General features: G+C 44.6%; 1 protein-coding gene across 5 annotated transcripts in view; it reads left to right on the forward strand.

The window, feature by feature from the left end:
* The first annotated feature begins 567 nt into the window (after nucleotides 1–567).
* Atp10a (ATPase phospholipid transporting 10A (putative)) overlaps nucleotides 568–23672 on the forward strand; it is a 199275-nt gene continuing 176170 nt past the window's right edge. For 2 of the 5 annotated variants that reach the window (XR_012444060.1, XM_020171279.2), the window contains exon 1: nucleotides 573–1290. Coding sequence is in view for 4 of the 5 variants with exons in the window: in XM_020171279.2 (XP_020026868.2) it covers nucleotides 833–1290 (458 nt within the window). In the remaining variant the exon portion in view is untranslated. Of the gene's footprint in view, nucleotides 1291–23672 lie in introns of all 5 variants that reach the window. The other 3 variants (XM_074062038.1, XM_074062037.1, XM_020171281.2) reach the window with 3 other exon arrangements.

The raw sequence follows: 23672 nt of genomic DNA on the forward strand, positions 1-23672 counted from the left end.
TTTGAGGGAGTAAGGAAAGGCGATGATGATTATAAAAAGGAAAAAGTCAAGTTTCCCCCAAAATTGAATCTGAAAGTAGGTGTGGGTTGGACGGTGGGGTAGAAAAGTTTGTAGAGGTGACAGGAATTGCGGGGTGTCCCCTGAAGCCCATGTCCTTCCCAAAATAAGATTTGAAAACTGGAGAATTGGTAAACCATGATTCCTCTGGAATTTGACTGCAGCTGATTCTAGGAGGAGGTGCCTAATCCTGGGTCTCCTGAGACTACTTCCAGGTCCAGGGCCAAGCAGGTCTGGCCCGGGGACAGTGTGGGAGCCGCGAGGGAATTGCGGTGACTTTTCTTGCTACTCTGCAGTTTTCTTCTTTCCAACCGGTGGCAGAGCGCGTTTGCAAATGTTCTGGGACCCAACTGATGGCTCTGGGAAACGAAAGTAAACCTCTCTAAAGTTTCCAGCGCGGGCTCTTTTTGTTTCCCGCTATCCGGCGGGTCTGAGTCTGGGCGCGGAGCGAGGGCGGGGCCGAGGAGCCACCTCGGCGGAAACGGCCGGGGCGGGCTGGCGCGCGGTGGGGCGCCAAGGGGACTCTGACAGACAAGGGGACTCTGTGCGACTCTGCCCCGGCCCGCCTGCGCCCTGCCGGGACTGCACACCGGCGGCGGGGGGCTGGACGCGGGCCGGAGGGCGGGGTGGGGCTGACCAGTGGGCCGTGAGCTGACCAGGATCTCCGTGCTTCCCGCAGGCGGGGAGCCCGCGCCGCCGCGCCCGGGCCGCGGGCGATGATCACCTAGGAGGCTGGCGCAAGCGGCGGAGGAGCCGGGCGCGGCGACACGCGGCCATGGAGCGGGAGTCGTCGGCAGCCGAGGAGCCCGGTCCCCCTGGGCAGCGGCGACGACGGCGGCGCCGGGAGGGCAGGACGCGCACGGTGCGCTCCAACCTGCTGCCGTTCGCGGGCGCAGAGGACCCCGGGGCGGGTGCGGTCAAGGGCGAGCGGCTGCTGATGCGCGGGTGCTCCCAGCACCTGGCCGACAACCGGCTCAAGACCACCAAGTACACGATGCTGTCCTTCCTGCCCAAGAATCTGTTCGAGCAGTTCCACCGCCTGGCCAACGTGTACTTTGTGTTCATCGCTCTGCTCAACTTCGTGCCGGCGGTGAACGCCTTCCAGCCCGGCCTGGCGCTGGCGCCGGTGCTCTTCATCCTGGCGGTCACGGCCATCAAGGACCTGTGGGAGGACTACAGCCGCCACCGTTCAGACCACGAGATCAACCACCTGGGCTGCCTGGTCTTCAGCAGGTGAGCCTGGTGGGCAGGGTGGGCGAGTGCGCGGTCCAGGCAGGGTCGGAGCGCTTCCGGGAACTTGGTATTGGGCGCGCTGTGAGCGGCACCGGACAGGGGTGGCCCTGTGAAGTCATTGAGCCTCCAAGGCGCCTCTGCGCCCTAGATGCGGAGGCGTGCGGGATCCTCTGTCCCGAATTGGCACACCAACTCCGTGCGTAAGCCAGAATGTTACCAGGGCTGGGATCTAGCGGCAGCTTGGCAGTCTCATCCTCAGCCTCTCCCACCATAAGTTAAAGTTCAGCATCTTGGCCCACTGTGCCAAGATGCTTAAAAACTAACACAGGACTATAAAGCTCAGTCTTAGATTGCACTCTCTTGGGACAGCAAAGTGAAATTGTCACCATGTTCTGATGTGCCTGGCACAAATCAGATTGAAGGGCAGGAGTAACAGAGCGGTCCATCCACTGATGTGAGCAAGTCGCATACTGGGTACCATTCCGGAACTGCCTGCTTAATTTGAAGTCGTTTCCAGATGGAAAGAGGCTTTTAGTACCAGGGGATCACCTTCCAATGGGCCCCTCCTACTTTTTTTCCTCTACTTGCTGGACCCTAAGGCTGGGCCTGTCCAGGATGCCTACTGCATCTTCTCTCTTTATACTCCCTACCCGAGAGCCACGTGGCTGTAGATACTTCCCAGAGCTGTGTTCACTATCTGGGACACTCCAGAGGAAGGTGGATGTCTTAGCCTCCATCCAGAATCTCAGTCCGGCTTTCCCTGTTTCACCTTGTTGAATTTGTGGTATTGGATGACATTTACTGTGTCCTACCTTTATCATGCCTGAGGGCACCCTAGAAAGCCTCTACCCCTTAAGTATCAGATTGTTCCCCTAAAAAATGGGGGGGGGTGCTGTTGCTCCTGCCTTTTAGGATAGCTTAGATCAAAAAAATTTTTGGAGGTCTTACTATATTGCCCAGACTGACTGGAGTACTTTTGACTCTGAGCAGCACTGCAGTGTTTATGTAAACAGAGGATCAGAGAGCTTAAGCAACTTGGCCAAGGTCACATAGCTTCTACATAGTGGCACTGGAATTTGACCCAAGTCTTCCTGACTGTATAGCTTTTCCAATATTCCTGTGCTGGTGCATATGGGAGGGGCTTGTGAAAATAACTATTCTCCAGAGTGTCGGTCCTAGAGGTCTGGGAGCAGGCCAGGAATCTGAGTGTTTGATTAGCAAGAAGATGGTTTTTATGTGATGGTCCATGTTTGAGTCACAGCACCCTGGTAGCCATTGGCCCATCATCAAGCTGTGTCCATCAGAAGCCTTAGCAACAAGGGGAGGGGGCACTACAACAAAAGTGCCCTCCAAGCCCCTTGAACTTGGACTACAAGCAATCTTATGTCTGTCTTCTGCATAACTTGGGTGAGGCACTAGCAGTCTTTGAACATACACCACTTCCCGTTATCACTAAGTCTATAACTCCCCAAAGCCTCCTTTTTAGAAATACTTAGGTCTTGGAATATAGTTTATTTTCTGTTGACAAAATGCAGGCCATTAGGGCACTGGACTCATACAACAATGGTCACCCCATCTTGTGGATGAGAAAACTGAGGCTGGGATCTGACTTTGTGAGGGTTCTCGGGTTGGTGAAACCGCACCCACCTGGGTTCCCAACTGGCTCCTGAGCTCTGTACAGGTATCAGGCAGCCTGGGGCTAACTGTGCTTTCAGAACCTGTTGAAATGTTCTGGGCAGGGGACAGGGAAGGGAGGAGGACAGTGGAAGGGGTAAATCTAACTAAGAGATCTTGTAAGCACCTATGTAAACATCATAATGCATCTTCCTCCTACAACTATTATATGGTAATTAAAAAAAAGTTTCCAATACTCCCTGCCCCCAAGTCAAATTCCTTGAATACTTTCCTGGGAGAGAATGGGCTTTCTACAAAGGGAAGCCCCTGGTACTCCCTTGGTGGGTGTGAAAAGATGGTACTTTTGTGTGGAGGAAAGGTGGGGCCTTGCCCCAGGCATCTCAGCGTCTTGTCTGATCCTGTCTTCTTCCCCACTGCAGAAGCTGTCAGAATTTTTCTTTGCCAGCTCTCTGTCCCACTTCTATTCACTGTTCCTCTGGCTAGCACATTAAATTCTTCCATCCCTAGAAAGTCTGGGACTGGTGTCAAGCCCTGTTGATGGAAGGAGGTGGAGGCTGGGTTTCACCTAGGACTTGCTGTAGGGTTAGGGCCTGGGCAGGGCTCCTAGCCCAGGGATGCTGGTGATTGTCAAGAGCCCAGGCCACTTTGTGAGGACTAGGGAGGGTGGGGCATTGAGATACCAGGAACAGGTTACAAGGAGCCCAGATTGCAGGGAGCTGGCATGAGGACAGCCCAGGAAAAGACTTGTATGTGTGACCACAAACTGTTCAGTGCATTTCATTAACACTGCAAATCACTAGTATGGTTATAAAATGTGGAGGGGCCTCTTCCAAGGTCCTTGCTTTAGTTACTGTGCAGTGGAGTGGAGTCAAAGCACACTCCTTTTTTAAGACTGGATCTCACTATGTTGCCCAGCCTGGCTCTGTCTCCTGGATTCAAGTGATCCTTCTACCTCAGTCTCCTGAGTAGTTGGGGCTACAGGCACACACCACGGCACTCCATTCAAAGCATACATTAATGCAACAAATTAGGGAAGGCTTACCCAGAATCCTGTCCCCTGAGGATGACTTCTGACCCAGGGCGAGCTGGGCATCAGTCATGGTTACTATTGTTTGCATGGTGCTTCTCACAAACATGACACTGGGGCCTACCTCTGAGGATCTAGGCTGTGGGAATTTGAGAAGTAGTTTGCATTCTGAGTCTATATTGTCCTCTTGTGGATTTTGGATTCTATTTAGGAAAACCCCCTTGAGTGGCCAACAGAGAGCAGGGAGTGATCCTGGGGGTGATACATCGCTTTTGACTCCTGCCCTGGGGTAAGGGCTCTCCAGCCCATTGTCAATACTGTCTTCCAACAGTGAGATCTAGACTGAACCAGCACTGTTAACAATGGGGTTAGAAGGGAGTGGGAATCAGTCCCTGTCACATAGACCTCCTTAATGTTGGCAGAGCCTGCAGTGAAGACATCTCCTTCTGAGTCCCTGGTGGAGCTCAGGACCAGAGTGTGCCCTGGTGGGAGTCCAGGCTGAGGTGGCCTTAGCATTCTGTACAGGAGCTTGGATTTCTGTTTACCTGACATCAGTCTCCAACAGGAACAAGGTGGAAGCCACAAGGCCAGGCAGGGCCTGAGAGGTCAGCAGTGTCCTCAGAGTCCCTGGTGGGCAGGGTTGGAGGAGGAGAGGACGGAGTCAGAATCAACCAGCACTGATAGTTCTGGCTATGGGAAGACAGAGCGTCTAGAGTCATCCCTAGGTATCTGATGGGGATTGGTCTTGGACCCCTGTGGATACCAAAATCTAAGGATGCATAAACAACATGGTATTTGCACAGAGCCCATCCACACGCTCCTAATACTTGAAATCATCCGTGGATGACTTATAAGACCTAATACAGTAGAACTGCTATGTAAATAGTTGTTCTATTTTATTGTTCAGGGAATAATGACAAAAAAAGATCTGTACGTGTACAGATGCATTTTTCCGGGTTTTTGTTTTTTTTTTGGTACTGGGGTTTGAACTCAGGGCCCACACCTTGAGCCACTCCACCAGCTTTTTTTTTGTGAAGGGTTTTTTTTTTTCCCCCGAAATAAGGTCTCTTGAACTATTTGCCCGGGTTGGCTTCGAACTGCAATCCTCCTGATCTCTGCCTCCTGAGTAGCTAGGAGTAGGGCCCGGCTTTGCTGGAATATTTTTGATGTGAGGTTGGTTGAATCCTTGGATGTGGATCCTGGGGATACAGAGCCACCTGGGTACCACAGAGAGATGTCGTGAGGGAGGAGAAAGCACTTTCACTCTCTGGAGCAGGAGGCAGAGAGAAACACTGGACCAGCCTGGGGCCTAGCTGCCTGCTGGACTGAGAGTGCACTGCCCAGGGGTGCAGCTGGCAGGGCGGAGGGGAGCTGGTGCTGGGGTCCCATCTTTGCCCCATCCCTGACTGTTATTGTGTCATTTTTTTTCTCCTTTTGCTTCCATACCCCTTATGATAACCCCCATACAGTCATCCTTTATTTGGTGCTGAGGGTGGAAGCCAGCCCTCACGTGTGCTGCCACTGAGCTACACCCTCAGGCGCAAATATAATCTTCCTGGCACCATTTGGCCTCTGTCTCAAGTGGTGTTTCTGGATGAAATTACCTGAGGTGGCCTTTCCTTGAGTCTCCTTGGGTCTGAGTGCCGCCCCAGGGTGTCTTCTTGTCACCTTTTGGGAAAACAGGTAGTCCAGGGGGTGCACTGTGCTTATTTTGGAATCACCCCATTTTCCTGTTCTTTCATTTCCTTGATTCTCACTTCATTTCCCCAGATCTCTGGGATTGTCTATGCACGCAGCCCACACTGCACTTGATGGATTTGTTGTTTCAGAAGAGCCCTGGATTCCTACTTAACAAAAGCCTCCTTTGGTTTCCTTCTCTTGTCTGGGATTTGGTTTATCTTGCCTCCCCTCTGCCTTTCCCATTGTGTCTTTCCCCCTTCCTTTCCTGGCTCGCCTGCCTGTGCTTTCCTCTCCTGAGCTTTTAGCCCCTGGGGTCATAGTCCCTCCTCCACTCCCTCCTAGATGACAACTAGATGCTAGCAGCCAAAATTATCCAGAAGCATAGCACCTTGTGTCATTGGAGTAAAAGATTGCGAAAGCAGATACAAGGTTGAGACTCAGGAGGTCTGAATAAGCGTGCTAGGGTTGACGAATACTATTTCAATATTGTCATGCCCTGTTTTTGGAAATAATTATTCTTTTGGCATTTGTTTTGTGTCCTGTATTACTAGGTTCATAAGGTCAATTTGTTGTGGAAAAAGAACCTTTCTTTCCCTAAAATCGGTTGCTGTCAGAATGCAGTATCATTTCATGAGATTTTTGTATTTGTTAATATGGACCAAGTGTTCTCTATGCACAATTCCATCTTCTCTTCCCCCATAATCCTTTTCTTTTCTCATATACATTTCACAGACAGGAAACTGAGGCTCCCAGACTCAATAGGTTGCCTAAGTTCATGCAGGCTAGGGGGAGAAGGTGGTGCCATGATGGGGGCCCCAACCTTTCTGCTCTGATTCTGTGTCTGCAGCTTAAGAAAATACTTTGGAAAGTTCCTCACATATAGAAACATGCACATGTAATGAACCTCTGTACCCATCATCTACTTTCAACCATTAGCAACTGGACCCTTCGTATCCGCGGGTCTGGTCACTAGGAGACTGCCTTGGAGAAAAAGCCCTAAATGATTAGGATGCAAGTGTTTGAATCATTTTCCCAATAATGCTGGCCAGCTTCTGCCTTTCAACAAATGTCAAATTTTCATTTTTTATTAGGACATATTCATTGTACAGAGGAGATTCATTGTGACATTTCCACATAGTCTTATGTTGTACATTGGTTACATCACCCCCACCTCAATCCCTTCCCCACCCCACTTTAAGCAGTTGCAAGAAGTTTCTCTGTTCTATTTCATATAAATGTATGAAACCCATCAACCATATTCCCTCCTCTTAATCTCCTTCGTTCACCCTCCCCCACACACTGTGCTCTGTTCAACTCCTTCCATTGTGCTCCTTTGCCCTTTTACTTCCCACCCCCCATTTGCAACAGCTTTTAATAACGCATCTTTATATCCTCTACCTTCACATCTTATGCTTTACTGTAGAACTGATGCTCTATCGTTCTCTTTCCTGAGTTCCATGGAGTCATTCCACTGTTCCAAACATGTTCTACATATGGGTTTATATATGATCATGCTTATTTTTGTGTATATGTTTATCTTTGGATCTATCTTCCACATATGAGAGAAAACATGCGGGCTTTGTGTTTCTGAGCCTGGCTTACTTCACTTAACATGATGTCCTCCAATTCCATCCATTTACCTTCAAACCACATGTTTATTCCTTATGTTGGAGTAAAACTCCATTGTGTATATACACCACAATTTCTTGATCCATTTATCAGTTGTAGGGCATCTGGTTGTTTCCATAGCGTGGCTATTGAAGCACATTAACTTCTATCTCTCTTTGTGGGCATAGTTTGCTTTTGGGAGGCACATTTTCACAAAATGAAGGGCACGATTTAAGCACAACTGACAATAACACTGGACTGACACAGCTGATGTGCACCAACTGACCTGTGAAATGTGCATGCAGAAATTTAAAAAATTTCTATTTATTTGTTTATCTCTCTATGTATTATGTTTAATAAAAGCCGTCTGTAATTAATCAGCAATAAGGTGGGCTTACTGTAATAGTCGAAATTGTCTTATCAATATTCCCACGTTCTCTGTCTGTCTCTGTCTCTCTGTTTCTTTGTCTTTCTGTCTCTCTCTCTCTCTCTCTCTCTCTCTCAGACAGGATCTTACTATGTTCACAGTCCTCTTGCTTCAGCCTCTGTGAGCTGTTACAGGTGAGTGCCACGATCCTCTTACTTTAAAGAAAATCCCCATGATGGTGACTTTTGTTTGTGAATGTGTCAGTATTTGTGTTTAATGACTCGTAATAAGTGAAACTAAGGATATCATTATCATAGCCAAAAATGATCAATTTCTTTATATTGTTAAATGCCTTATCTGTGTTCAAATTTCCACTTGTGTCATAAATGTTTATTTTTTAAATTTCTATGCTTGAAAAAAAGTGAAGTCTCTTGATTGCAGTTGACTTAAGTCTCTTTTAATCTCTAGATTTCCCCATAAAGCTCCTGTTCCCTTTCTCTATCTCTTTTTGACCTCACAGTTTATTTTGCAGAAATCGGGTTATTTGTCCAGTGGAGTTTCCCACATCCTGCATTTTCTTGTCTTTTTTTTTTGTCGGTACTGGGGTTTGAACTCAGAGCCTACACTTTGAGCCACTCTGCCAGCCCATTTTTTTGTGATGAGTTTTATGAAAATAGGGTCTTGTGAGCTATTTGCCCTGGGCTGGCGTCTACCCTGTGACCCTCTTGATTTCTGCTTCCTGAGTAGCTAGGATTACAGGCATGAACCGCTGTTGCCTGCCCAGCATTTGCCGGTTACTTCTGTGTCGTTTCACATAGCCTGCTCCTTTCTACTATAATTCCTGGATCTGGATACTTACACAGAGCTTCATTGGCTTAGGGTTGAAGTAGTTTTCCAAACCACATTCATGGGTGGTGGTCTGCATTTTCCCCTAGAGATGCATTCTGCTATTTGTCCCCTCTGTATGATGTCAGCAGCTGTGGGTGATAATTGTCTGCACCTGTGGCTTGATAGAGAGTATGAAATATTGGTGATCTCATTCTCTCATTTATTATTGGGATACTTTCATAAATTATTTCCCCCTGTTACTCAAAAAATTAAAGAGAGAAATGACGAATGTTAGATCACTAGCACCTCCTTATGGGAACCAATTAATTGTTAGCCTTCCAAAGTTTTTCACCTTTTAACTTTGAAATAATTTTTTTTCCAGGGGCAATGCTGGGGTTTTGAACTCAGGGCCTCTCACTTGTTAGGCAGGCACTCTACCACTTGAGCTAGTCCACCAGCCCTTTGAAATAATTTTAGACTCAGAAAAGTTATAAAAATAGTTCCTGTGTGCCCCTTTTTCACTTTTATCTAATGTTAACATTTTACTTAACTGTGCTTCAAAGTCCCAAATTAAGAAACTAACATCAGTATAAAACTATGTATTTGGATTTTTTTTGGTTCTGGTTATCCAGCCTAGGACTTCGTGCCTGCAAACACTGTACCACAGGGCTACACCTTTAGCTTCAAACTTAATAAAGCTACAATAGTTTTCAGATCTAAACAGTTTTTCAATTAATGCATTAATGAGCTTTGGTCATACATTTTGCATATTTATCTTGTATCTTGCATTTGAATTCAGGGCTTCACACTTGCTAGGCAGGCATGCTACAGCTTGAGCCACTCCACCAGCCCTGTTTTGTGTTGGGTATTTTCAAGATAGGGTCTTGGGAACTATCCACTTGGGCTGGCTTTGAACTGCAGTCCTCCTGATCTCTGCTTCCTGAGTAGCTAGGATTACAGAAGTGAGCACCGGTGCTTGGCCTGTATTCTTCCTTCTTGCTAACTCATTAATTATTTCTAATACTTGTTTTGTGAATTCCTTAGGCTGTCTGTGAACAGTCACCTCATCTGTAAATAGTTTTACTTCTTTCCTTCCAGTCTGAGGCCTTATATTTCTTTTTCTTGTTCAATCAGCCTGGCTAGAAGTCCACAATAGTGTTGACTAGACATGACAAGTTCATCTTATTTCTGGTCCTGGGAGGTGTGTGGGAGAAGCATTGTTTTTGACCATTAAATATGGTACTAGTTATATATATTAGTGTGTGTGTTTGCAGGAAGTGCTCCACCCTTGAGCTAGCTGGTTTTTTCCTTCCTTTTCTTCTCTTCCCTCCCTTCCTTCCTTCCTTTTTTTTTTTTTTATGGCAGTAATTGGAGTTTGAACTCAGGGCTTTGCATTGGCAAGGCAGTTGCTCTACTGCTTGTGCCATAACTCCAGCCCTCTTTTGTTTTTCAAATTTTTAAAAAAATAATATTTATTATTATTATTTGTTGTACTGGGGCTTGAACTCAGGGCCTTCACCTTGAGCCACTCCACCAGCCCTATTTTTGTGGAGGGTTTTTTGAGATAGGGTCTTGGAAACTATCTGCCTAGGCTGGCTTCAAACCTTCTGAGGTTCCTGCCTCCTGGTCTCTGCCTCCTGAGTAGTGATGATTACAGTGTGAGGCACCAGTGCACGGCTAATCTTTATTATTTAGACCAATCTAGGATTAACAGAAAAGTTGCAAGGACAGTACAAAGAATTCCTGTAGATTAAACAACTAATTTCTCCTCTGGGCAGCATCTGACAGCAGCAGGTGTATTTGTCACAGTGAACAAACCATCATTGATCTATTATTAGCCACAGAAATCCACACTTCATTCAGATGTTCTTATTTATTTATTTTTTGGCAGTACTGGGGTTTGAACTCAGGCCTTGAGTATGCCAGGCATACCACTTGAGCCACTCCACCAGCCTCTCTTTTGTTTTTTTGAAACATCCTGGCATTCCTGATACTCCTTCCTCAGCCTCCTAGAGCTAGTCTTACAGGTCTGTGCCACTACACCCAGCCTTTTATTTTTTAAATAAAAGTTAGGTGAAAGGATAAATTATTAGTGGCTTGAGATCCTTTTTGTTTACAGCTATAAATTTCCCTGGAAGGACTGCTTAGTTACATCCCATAAGTCTGGGTGTATTATATTTTCGTCTTTATCCATCTCAAATTTCATTCTTCTCTAACTTCAGTCATGATTTCTCCTTCTATCCACTGGCTATTTAAGACTATTGTTTAATTTTTCCTTCTTTTTTTTGGTGGTACTGGGGTTTGGACTCAGGGCTTCACACTTGCCAAACAGGTGCTGTACTACTTGAGCCACACCACCAGTCTGTTTTGCTCTGCTTATTTTGATGACAAGGTCTGGAGAACTATTTTCTTGGGCTGTCCTCAAACCTCGATCCTCCAGATCTCAACTACCCAAGTAGCTAGGATTGCAGGCATGAGCCACCGGCACCTGACCTATACTGTGTTCTGTTACTGTGGTCTGAAAACATACTTTGTATGTTACCCATCCTTCAGATTTACTGAGGATTATTTTTATAGACTGTCTTTGGGATTGTTCCAGTATGGGCTTGAGAAATATGTATTCTGTCGTGTGAAATGTTTTGTGAGAGTCTCTTAGGTCTAGTGGGTTTGAAATATTGTTTACATTTTCTATCTTCATACTGATTTTCTGCCTAGTTGATTTGGTCATTATTGAAAGTGGGAGATTGGTATTTCCGAATATTTTTAAATTGCTGATTTTTTTCCCTTGAACTCTGTCACTTTTGCTTCATGTGCTTATGTATTCATAATTATATTTTCCTGATGGAGTTGTCCTTTTATTATTATGAAACGTGTGTGTATGTGTCTGTGTGTGTGTGCACGCACACGGGTGTGTGTATGTGTGTATATATGTGTGTGTGTGTGCGCGCGCGCGAGTGCATGTGTGTATATATATATATATGTATGTATGTGTGTGTGTGTGTGTGTGTGTGGTGCTGGGGGGGATCTGGGGCCTTGCACATGCTAAGCAAGCCCTCTACCACTGAGCTACACCCCAGACTAAAGTGAGTTTCTCTACCACTATCAACTTTCAGCTTAAAGTCTATTTTACCTAAAATTAATATAGTTACTCCATCTCTCATTTGATTATTTTTGAATGGTGTATCCTCTTTCATACTCTTACCTTCAAACTCTTTGTGTTTTTGAATCTAAAAATATATCTTGTGGATAGCCTATAATTATATCATGCCAGTTTTTGCCATTTTTCACAGATTGCACCATGCTAGAGAGAGAAGGATGGGACTAGGTCAACCGAAAACACAAATCCAATTGTTTTACCAAGTGAGGTTCAGAAGTTTTTCTTGAATAAATTCTCTTTAGTGGATTGGGGGTGTGGCTCAAGTAGTAGAGCACCTGCCTAGCAAACAAACAAATGCAAGGCCCTGAGTTCAAAACCCAAAACCGCCCCACCCCTCCCACCCCTTCACCAAAACAAAAAACAACAACAAAAATATTCTCCTTACATTGTGACAAGTTTCTGTTAATATCCAGAATTCTGAAAAAGTTGATTTGGAAATTTTAGCACTTCTATGCTGTTTTTTTTTTTTTGTGATAGGGTCTCATTATGTAGCCCAGTCTGGCCTTGAACTGGTCTTACTTTTGGCCTCAGCTTCCTTGCCTGTGACTCCTGAGTGCCGGGATTGCAAAAATACATCACTGAGCCTGGCCGTTTTGTCATTTTTTTATGGAGGAGTGAGCGGTCCTTCTTCTGGGAAGGACCTGATCACATATTTTGAAGAAACCCTTCATTTTTTGGGTTAGTCTCTTTCTCATGATTAGATTGAGATTTTTGGATTATGGAAGGAATACCACAGAAGTGATGTGCCTTTCTCAGTGCATAGTATCAGTGAATGTTTTCATGGCAAAATGCCTTATTGCTGGTGGTGTTGACCTTGACCTCTTGGTTAGGGTGGTGTCTGCTGGGTTTCTCTATGTACATTCATTATTTTCCTTTTGTAATTAATAATATTTTTGAAGGAGATATTGAAAATAAATCACTATCTTCTTTCTCCTCAAACTTTTACCCACTAACATCAGGCTTTTTTCTGCAAAATTACTGCAGTGATGTTCAGTGCTGGTTCTGTCTGCTAGTCTTTCTGTGCGCAAGAACTAGAATTCTTAGAACAGCTGCTTTTTTTCTTCCTATTTATATACTCAACTATTTATATGGCTATAGTCTATTAGAGATTTATTTTATTCAATGCGTTCTAATTGAATGCTATTGGAATTTACCTTATTGCTACCTTCATTTTAGCTCTTTTTTCTTTTTTGTGGTACTGGGGTTTGAACTCAGGTTCTCACTCATGTTTTGCTCAGTGGGTGCTCTACCACTTTAACCATTCCACCAGCCCTTTTTTGTGTTGGGTATTTTTGAGATAGCAGCTAGAGAACTATTTGCCTGGGCTGGCTTCGAATTGAGATTCTCCTGATCTCTGCCTCTCGAGTAGCTAGGATTATAGGCATGAGTCACCTGTGCCTGGCTCACTTCAGCTTTTTTTTTGCAGGTGGGCCTGCTTCAGGCTGGCTCTCCTGTGTCTTTAACCTACTTCAGCCTTTCATGAGCTTTTCTTTACTTTCTTTCTACATAGTGGACTTCCCAGCTCTGAAGTAAACCATTTTTCCTATGGGCTCTTCTCTGAAAATATTATTATTATGAATTCATGTTTTTAGATATATTTAATTGGCTTGAGTTTATTATAGTATCTGTCTATCTATCTGTCTATCTATCTATCTATCTATCTATCTATCTATCTATCCATCCAGCTGGCTAGCTAGCTAGCTAGCAGCTATCTTTCTATCTTAACTATTTATCTGTTTATTCGTTTACTTATTTAGTGGTGCAGGGAGTTGAACCCAGGGCCTTATATATGCTAGGCAAACGTTGTACCTCTGAGACCTGTAGTTATTTTTGTGATTGTTTTCCTTTGGTCAGTAGGAATATTCAAATTGGCTTCAGAGTTCTTTTAATATACCTCCAGCCATTTCCTTTGGTCCATATTCCAGGCTCATCTTACATATTTCCTACCCCATCTCTTGAGCCAGAAGTGACCTTGGTATTTTTAATGCCGTTTTTTGTAGCTTTCAGTGGCCTCTGAAGCCCAGTGTACCTGGCTGTTTCTGGCTGCCCTGGCATGGGCTAGCTTGATCTTCACTTAATGGTCATTCACTGTGGTGATTGTCACCTCCGTAAGTCCCATCTTTTCTGCATGGAAGGGCTTCAGGTGGCCTCACCTGGGGGGTCAGTACTATCAGATACTTAGTTATCATGGTGACTGCTAATAGCCTTGGTACTTGATGCTCATGAACCAGGGCTGGTCAATGGCCTATGGTTCCCTTGCCTTGCTGGGGACAGTCCCACCCCACAGGTTAGTCAGGCACTCAGTGAAAAACATTTGTGAAAGAACATTTTAGAAGCAAAGCTTATTCACACGTCTGGATTCCTTGACAGGGGAAAATTGAGAAGGGGCCCTGTGACAGACCTTCACAGCTTGGCGACTCAGTTTCTTCCTGCCTAATTCCTGTAACGGGAGCCCAATGTACTTATTTGTTCAAGACCTGCCTTGTTATATATAGCAGAGTGAAAAAACTTACAGGAAAAATGGAGATGCTATTTTAAATTTTACTGTTTTAGAATCTTCTTAGCGTGGCTTTGCGTGTTTACTTTTTTGGAATTTTCTTGAAGTGCAGTTTGCATGCAGGGCACATTCCCTCTGGTTCTTTTTCTACTGGGGATACTGTATTTTGGAATTCTTTGCCTACCAAATTATTTTTATAAGTTAGTAAGGAATTCTTAAGTTAACCAGAGATAATTAAAATTCCCTCAATAGGTAGACCCTTCAGCAGGTAGATAGATGCAGCTGTCTTTAGCCCAGTGTGGTTATTTGCACCGGAGGGAGGATAGTATTGGGTCACAGAGCACATAGAAGCCCTCAGTGTGCCGTGAGGAGTGAGTGAGCCAATGGTACCAAAAGGGCAGGGTGCCAACCATGGACAGGCAAGTATTTGGAAAGATTACCAACAGCTCACTACTGTTACTCCCACAAACATTATTACTGTTAAGACTTTGGGCCAGAATGTTTGGTCACCTTGTTGCAACACCGAGGTAGATGTCTCTCCAGCCAAAACAGAACACTGTAGGTGCACGAGTACATGTACAGTGTTTGAAAGGCATGTTGAAGTACTAAAAGTAGCCCATGGACCCCCAATACTAACCTTCTCACGCAGCCCCTCGCTGGGTGACCTTGAGTGACTAACTTAGAAATTCACCTCACTGGAAAAGTGTGGGGAACTGATAAAAATTGAAGCATTATTTTTAAATTAATAATTTCAAAGACCATGTGGGATATATGATAAATTGGTTTAGAAATAGCTTTTTGGTGGAGTGGCTCAAGTGGCAAGTATAAGGCCTTGAGTTCAAACTCTAGTACTACCAAAAAAAAATGTACTGGGATTTGAACTCAAGGCTTTTAATGCCTGCTAGGCAAGTGCTATATCACTTTAGCCGCACATCCAGCCCCAGACTTTTGTTTTAAAAACATAAAAAGATTTTAATCTCACTGACTAACTTAATGGTGTGTTTGAAATGATTATTTTTGCCTGTCAGCAGTCATAAAAATTAGCCGGACACTGGTGGCTCATGCCTGTAATCCAAACTACTCAGGAGGCAGGGATCAGGAGGATTGTGGTTTGAAGCGAGCCCAGGCAAACAGTTCGAGAGACCCTATTTCAAAAAAACCCATCACAGGAAAGGTGTAGACCTTGAGTTCAAACCACAGTACTGCAAAAATGAAACAAAAGTCATAAAAATTAAAGCCCTAAAATGAGTCCCTGGTTTTTTAAGCCTAGTCCAGCAGAAGGGGCTCCGTGACAAAAACATGTGGTGCAGAACCTCCTGGGAGGAGTCTGCTGGTTATGCTGGAGACCTGTGACCTCCGGGTAGTGGGGGCTTCCAGTCAACTCAAGGACCTGTGTCCTTTGGCATCAGGCTAGCCATTGTAGGGACTGTAAGGGGGGGACAGACAGGAGGGCGGGCAGTGCCTGGATCAGGCCCTCCCTTCCACAGCTCTGCAGAGCCCCCAAGAACCCCACTCCTCAGCCTGACCAACCAATGCTATTCAGGTTAGAAACCTATGCCCTTAAAGGAATCTAGTATGGAGAGTTTGATGAAATGGCAGGAGCCCATGCTGATACCAGACATTTGATGGAGTCAATTGCAGCGCTTAGAACATTTCACTAGTATTTTTTTTTTTATTGAGACAGGGTCTTGCTATGTAGACAATGGTGGTATTTAACCTCTGACTCTTTTACCTTACTCAGCCTCCCTAATGCTGGGATTACAGATATGAGCCATAATGCCTGGCTGCTATCTATCTATCTATTACCTATGTGCTATCTGTATGTCTATCATCTATATGTCTATCATCTAGCTATCCTCTATCAATCTGTCTGTCTGTCTGTCTGTCTGTCTTGATCTATCTAGCTATCTGCTAAGCATTCTAGGTAAGCACTCTGTCACTGAGCAACACCCCTAGTCTTTTGTTTTGTGTACTTAAAATACTTAAAAAAACAGTGGATGTTAGGGACAGTTAAATTTGGGCTCCAGGTGCTACCTTTTGTTACTGTGACCTTGGATACCTTGGTGACACATGCAGAATGTGTCATCTCAGGATAATGCTGAGCCTGGCAGATGTATCCCTGAAGCCTCGTGTCGTCTTCCCTCACGCCTCTGCCTGTCCCTCGGCCACCCAGACCAGAGCGGGCTGGTCTGGCCCAGTGAGTCACAGCGGCCCTGGAGGGACAGAAGGCACAGCCCTCCATGCCCTGGCTCTCACTCAGCAGTTCAGGTCTCTTAAGACTGATGAGTGCGTGGAGAAACAGCCTGGGAGACTCCTGTCCTGCTGCCAGCTCTAGGGTGTGGTCACATCCCTTTTCTAGGCTTTTCTTTCAAGGACTGGCCTGAGATCATCAAATCCAGCTGGGTCCTGTCCCAGTTGCTCCTTGCCAAGCTGGACATTGATTTTGTTCAATGACAAAAATCCATCCTTGCTTTCTGTCTTAGTCATCTTCAGTATTACCCCTATCTTTCAGCTGGGGAAGTCTATGGACTTAGAAAATGCAGAACAATCCGAGGGAAAAAGACAGTGCAGGAAGAGAGTGAGTTATCAGGAAGAGGCCACTGTTCCTGAGAGGACGCCCTTGCCTTCTGTCTCTCTCTGAACAAACAAGCCATGTTTAAACACAAATCAGAATGGCTTCTTTCACAGTGTCTCATATAGACAATACCTAGAGAAAATCCTTCAGGGCAGTCTTCAAGGCAAAGGATTTTTTGGTTTGAATCCAAAACATAAACCACAAAAGTAAAAACTGACATGGGATTACATCAAACTAAAAATCTTCTGCACAGCAGAAGAACACTCACCAGAGTGGAAAGACAGCTTACAGAATGGGAGGAAAATCTGCATAATTGGCTCCTCCACTGAACATTCTCTAGATAAACATGGACGTTATTTTATTTTTAAAAAAGTGGTATTTTTATTGAGCTGCATGGCATTTTATTATACATGTGTTGTCCCTTTTATCTTTTTGGTACAAAGGTAACATTTCATATTGTAACTTTTACCCTTGTCTTTTATTTTATTTATTCATTTTGGCCTGACAGACTTAGTCAAGTCAAATGTGTGAGACTTTTCTTGGCATTTAACTCACTGTGACTTTCATTGTAACATTTATAATTTTTCCTGTGTGCGCGTTGGTTCTGTGCTGGGGATGGAACCCAGGGCCTCACACATGCTGCAAGTTCTCTGCCACTAAGCTATACCCCCCAGACTTACAATTTTTTCCTACCTTCCTTCCTTCCTTCCTTCCTTCCTCCCTCCCTTCTTCCCTCCCTTCCATCCCTTCCTTTTCCCTCTTTCTTCCCTCCCTCCCTCTTTCCCTTCCTCCCTCCCATCCTTACTCTTTCTCTTCCTTCTCTCTTCTTTCCTTTCTTTCTTTATCTCAATGTGAGGCCCAGGTTGGCCTTGAACTCAAGATCCTCCCCAGCCTCCCACGTGCTAGGGTTTCAGTCATGCACTGCTACACTTGGCTTTATTTATTTGGAAAGAAAATCATTGCTTTTAAGTAGGATGAGAAGTTTGATTCATCCTGCAGAAATCTGTTGGCTGTGCTGTCTGTACTTTTGGTGGCACCTGCTTGGGCCAGGAGGTCACTCCTGCAGAGGCACTGATGTGCTCTCAAGCAGCGAGAAACTAAGCTAAGCTGAGTCCCTGGGCTGTGGCTGCACTCATCATTCATCACTGGTAACCCCTTTCCTGTTTCTGGCCTTCCTTCTTTCTTCCCCTTTTAATTTTCCATTCTGTTAATTCCTCTGTGAAGTATCTGGCAGGACTTAGTAGAAATTTCTTTTTGATAGTACTGAGGTTTGAACTCAGGGCTTTGAACTTGCTGGGCAGGTGCTCTACCACTGAGCCCAATTTGTATTTTCCAGAACTTCTGATTTTGGGGTTAGGGATATTCAACCTGTATTTTAATTTTTCAGTGTAGTCATCACATTCAGATAAAGTGCTTATTGCCCAGAAATGAAAACCTAAAAGGCCTGACACTTTGGGATATGCTCCTCATCTCTCCCTAGATTATCTTCCTACAAACATAGGCACAAGATGTCTGAGCAAGCTTGTCACCTGCCTAGCCCATGGTTTCCTTTAGGGAGACAGGAGTGAGGGCCCTGGGGTTGTCAGATGCAAACTGGCCTATGAAGAAACATGTCATATGTCTAGCAAAGGGATGGTGAAACATTCACACCCCCAGCAAAGCCACTGTAGGCCACACTGTTAGTGTGAAAGTTCAAGAGCCCTCCCCAGCCTGGACTGTGTCCCCAGCCTAAGAATTCCTTCTCAGTGCCCTCTTGGGACTTAAAGAAAGGGGCTTGAAAGGAGCATAGTGTCTGTAATGCTTGGTTCTGTTCCAACTCTTACATGCAATAAAATCTTGAATCAATTCCTGATTATTCAGTCCTGTATTAGCTGTGACTTTTCATTTTGTTGGTACCAATGCTTTGACATTTGGGACCCTGCTGGCCCTGGAGGGACTGTCCCTCTTGGGGCACCCTTATTCCTAGGGAGAGTAAACTGCTCTCCTGCATATGCCTTCTGGGTAAGGACCAGTCAACCTGAGCTCATATCCCAGCAACCTTCTTCATCTTGCTCTTCCTCATACCAGGTTCAGATACCAGACAACCAGGGACAGACAGACAGCCTTACCCCCCAGAGTCTACTGTGATTGATCACTTACCAGCCAGTTCTAAGCTGCTGTCTGCTTGCCTGCCTTTCCTGTTCCTTTCTGGGGAAGCTACAATAGAGGCTCTCCCCTCTCTTCCCCCGACCCCAATCAGCCCTCCTCCTCTTGAACTGTGAGCAACAAACTACCTTTTCTTCTGCTTTTATTCCAGTACTGGAAATTGAACATAGAGAGTCTTGCATACTAGGCAGCAAGCACTCTTTCTTTCTTTTTTTTATTATCATTATTTTGTTGTTGTTATTGCTATAATGATGATTTGCAGTACTGGGGTTTGAAATTCTGGCCTCTAGCTTGCTAGGCAAGTACTGTACCACTTGGGCGACACAACCAGTCCCCCATCTGTCTTCATTTTGTGATTATTTATGTTTATTTTCTCCAAATTGTTATTTCTTTCTTTCTTTCTCTCTCTCTCTTTCTTTCTTTCTTTTCTTCTTTTTTGGCAGTATTGGGGTTTGAACTAAGGGCCTCACCCTTGCTAAGCAGACTTCCTTCCACTTGGGCCACGCCACTAGTCCCTTTTTTGTGTTGGGTATTTCTGAGACAGGATCTCATGAATTATTTGCCCAGGCTGGCTTTGAACCTTGATCCTCCTGATCTCTGCCTCCCAAGTAGCTAGAATTACAGATTTGAGTCACCTGTGCCCTGCTCCCAACTGTCTTTTAATGGCAATTGCCTCCTGTTATTTGGGTTCCATCATACTTGAGTGGTAACAAAATTTGTATTTTAAAAACTTTCCTCCTGCCTGATGTGTGCCTGTAATCCCATCTACAAGGAAGATGGAGATAGGGAAGATCTAGGTCTGAGGTCAGCTGGGCAAAAACCAAGAGGCCCTACCTGAAAAATAAACTAAAGCAAAAAGGGCTGGGGTGTGAATCAGGTGCCAAGCACCTGCATGGCAAGTTTAAGGCCCTGAGGTCAAACCCCAGTACCAACAAAAAGATACAAAACCAAAACCCAAACAATCCTCCTGGAGCTGTCTGCTCTCAGATCCTCCTTTTTTTTTTTTTCCCCCACACTATAATGCCCTTGCACTTTTACTTTTAAAACAATTTACAACATTGTAAAAGAGGAATCTAAAGGAATTATTGTTCATGAAAATACAATTAAATATGTGAATTAAAAATGATGGCAAATCTAGAGCAATAATGAATTGATAGCATAAAGTAACCCAAGGAAGACTGAATGTTAGAAACCCATTGATGTGGAATTCAACATTAGCAGATAGATTAAAGGAAGAAGGTGCAAGAGTAGCTCAGCAATTTTTTTTTTGTGGAACTGGGGTTTGAACTCAGGGCCTACATCTTGAGCTACTTAACCAGCCCTTTTTTGTGAAGGGTTTTTTTCCAAGATAGGGTCTTGCAGAACTATTTTCCTGGGCTGGCTTTGAACTGCTGTTCGCCATATTGCTGCCTCCTGAGCAGCTAGGATTACAGGCATGAGCCACCGGGGCCTGGCAACAGCAAATAATTCTTAAATTGACATCTCCAGATATATACAAAAGATAAAAGAATAATATAACAAATATCCATGTATTCATTATGGGAACTGAAAAAACCATGCAAAATAGAGAGAATCATCCAGTAGATATATATGTTCTCATCATACAACATCGGTAATTGTCAATACATGATGGATCTCTTCTTCCTATTCCTCACTCTTTCACACCCACCCTGCTGAATTATTATAAAATGAAACCTAAATATAGTTATTCCATCCATAAATAATTCAAAAATCTATATCTTGGATAAACTCATATTTTAAACCTGATCAGAATTATATTATCATACAGATTATATATATCAACAGATTATAATCTGTTGCAGTGTTATTTGTTTTCCATTAATATTTTGGTAATTCTGATTTTTAAAGATATTCACAAGCTTGCTGTATGGCTCAGGATCTCAGATCCTTCTTACTTGACTTCACTTCTTTTTATTTTATTTATTTATTTATTTATTTATTTATTCATTTATTTATTTTAGTGGAATTGAGGTTTCAACTCAGGGCTTTATACGTGCAACACAGGCCTTCTACTGCTTGAAACACACCTCCAGTCTATTTTTCTCTGGTTAATTTGGAGATGGGGGTCTCAAGAACTATTTGCCTGGACTGACTTCGAACCCCAGTCTTCAGATCTCAAAACGTGATCCTCCTGATGTCAGTCTCCCAAGTAGCTAGGATGCTGGCACCGGCCACCAGCGCCTTGACTTCACCTCTTAATAATTGATCAATGTTTGACTTTGTCAGCACCTCACATGTGGTCACCCTTAGCAACCCATACTTGTCCTTTTCAGTTTGGAAATGTGTTATGTCTTATTTAAACCTTGGGTCCTCCATAGTGAGTCCAGGTTTCCTGCACACTGAGCTACAGCCCTAGACCTTCCTTGGAGGTCCCTGGAGCTCCTGCTCTCCACCACTCTGCACATGCCATACCCCCTGCTTCCCATGCCTCCTTCACCCCATCTCCAAGGTGTCCAAGGCCTAGAAAATAATTCCTCCTTGCTCCTCCCCTTTCCTGGCTCTAGCTGTATCCAAGAGTGGGGAGCTCCTTCCTGACTCTTAGTAGTTTCTACTGTGGAACCAGGGGCTCAGCATCTCTGAATGAATGGACAAACACATGGACTAATCTTCATTAAAGCTGAGTCTTGGCACAACACACACCTGTGTGGTGGGCAGAATAATGTTCCTTCCCAGATGTGCTCACCCTAAATCCCAGGACCTGTGACTCTGCTAGTTGCCCACTAAAAGGAACTCAAGTTGGTTGCAGATACAGTTAAGGTTGATACTCTCAGCCAAGAATAAAACCAACCTAGCTGAGAAATTAATGTAATTGTTAATTAGGAGTATAAGCCTGGAAAACTCAAATTCAAGCAATCTTGAAAATGTGCCCTGAAGGCTTTACAGAATGTGGCTATATTTATAGCTTGCAATGGGAAGGGGGTTGGAAGTTACATCACTTGTTAGTCAGGAATTATGGTTTTATTTTGTTCTTTTTGGTGGGACCCTTGGCTTCTGTCTTTTGCTTTGGTGATCAGTACCTGCTACGTACATGGTCACACAGCATCTTCTTGAATATCTTGTATTTTTTTGCAAGGAGGCATTTTGCACGGATTTTGTTTGAATCTCCTTTTCAGGGTTACATCCAGTCAGGGTGGTGACTAGGGCAGTGTGGACTCTGGGGACAGGTCTCCAAGGGTGGTAGGGACACCAGCCAGGTGTTTGCTCACCTCACTGTGTCACACCATGCACAGGTGTATGCAGTGAGGTCAGAAATGCTGCAATGCACTTGGGCTGGGTCAAGTGCTCTGTTTGTGATCTTGTTGCTTAGATGTCAGTCTAACCTTTATCTTTCAACTTCAAGACTCCTTTTCAGTCCAGAGTAAGAGACCTGCTTAGTGGAACAGGCCATGGCTGTGAGCTTGGGGAACAGTAGGAAAAGAGTGCTGGGCACTCTGTCTCTGTCTGTCTCTGTCTCTCTCTGTCTCTCTCTCTCTCTCTCTGTCTCTCTCTCTCTCTCTCTCTCACACACACACACACACACACACACACACACACACACACACACACACAGAAGAGAATGGCCCAGAATGACTTATCTATTTTTTGGTGGTACTGGGGCTTGAACTCAGGGCCTCACACTTGCTAGGCAGGCACTCTATCACTTGAGCCACGCCCCCATCCCTTTTTGCTTTATTTATATTTTGCATAGGGTCTCCAGTTTTTGCCTGGGTTCCAGCTCACATATGTCTCCTATATAGCTGGTTTGGCAGGCACATGTTAGTTACCACACCTGGTTTGTTGGTTGAGATGGTGGTCTCAGGAACTTTTTGCCTGCCTACTCTCCAACTGCCATCCTTTTGATCTCTGCCTCCCAAGTAGCTGAGATTACAGGAGAGAGCCACTGTGCCTGGCTGACTTCTTGATTTTGAAAGCTTTACTTTGCCCTGTTGGCCTTTCTTTGTCAGATATCTCACTTCCATTTTCCTTTAGTATTATTCATAGTCTAGCCCCTTTGTTCATACTTTGATTCTGGCAGTCAAACAGTGAGAACTTGCTCTCTAGTTTTTTCCTGTAGACTTACTGCCCAAAGGGCATGAGAGTTGAAGTCTTGTTTGGTAAGTGTTTACCACATCACACACTCATGGAAAACCCTTCCATTCATCCCTTTGTTATGGCTTTGCTCAAGGGTTGTACCCCTTTTGGTAAAAATCAGAGGCATTCTGTGACTACCAAAGTCTATTATATAAGACCAGGAACAATTGAAACCATTTCATGTGTTTCTAAGGTTATCATGCCAGTTCTTCTGTGTCTTATGTTGAAGTCGGGCAAGGCATATCTCCAGGTGACAAGTCTGGAGGGCCCATAGTGCCCAGCTGTGCTGCAGCCAGCCCAGAGCCACGTGTACCTGCAGAATGGCCAAGGTGTGGGCAGCCAGGGTGCATTCCTGGTAGGAGGACCCTGTGAGGCCAAGCTGGAGCTGCACCATTGTAAGGGCTTACTGTCCCTGCATTTACAAGCTCACAGGAAAACAGAACTCGTTTTTAAAGGGAAAATAGTTTTAATTATTTGGCTCACTTTTGACTGCCTGAGATATTAATCATCTTATTTAAAATACGACATCGTAAAAATGAATACATTAGGATATGGTCCTAAGTAGAAAAATATCTCTTAAGCTTCATTACCCCGAGCAGGATGCTCAGTCCAGGAGACCCATAAAATCTCCTCTTCCTTGCATCGTAATTTCACTTGAGGTCACGGTTTATGTGTCCTCCCTTTTGAATGGGTTCCAGTTGGCTCACAGATGGGCTGTGGAGGAAACTGGAGACCTCTTACTTAAGATCCTTCCTACTGCATGGCCGATTC

This window comes from Castor canadensis, chromosome 19, assembly GCF_047511655.1.
Source record: "Castor canadensis chromosome 19, mCasCan1.hap1v2, whole genome shotgun sequence".
In the NCBI taxonomy this organism is placed as follows: Eukaryota; Metazoa; Chordata; class Mammalia; order Rodentia; family Castoridae; genus Castor; species Castor canadensis.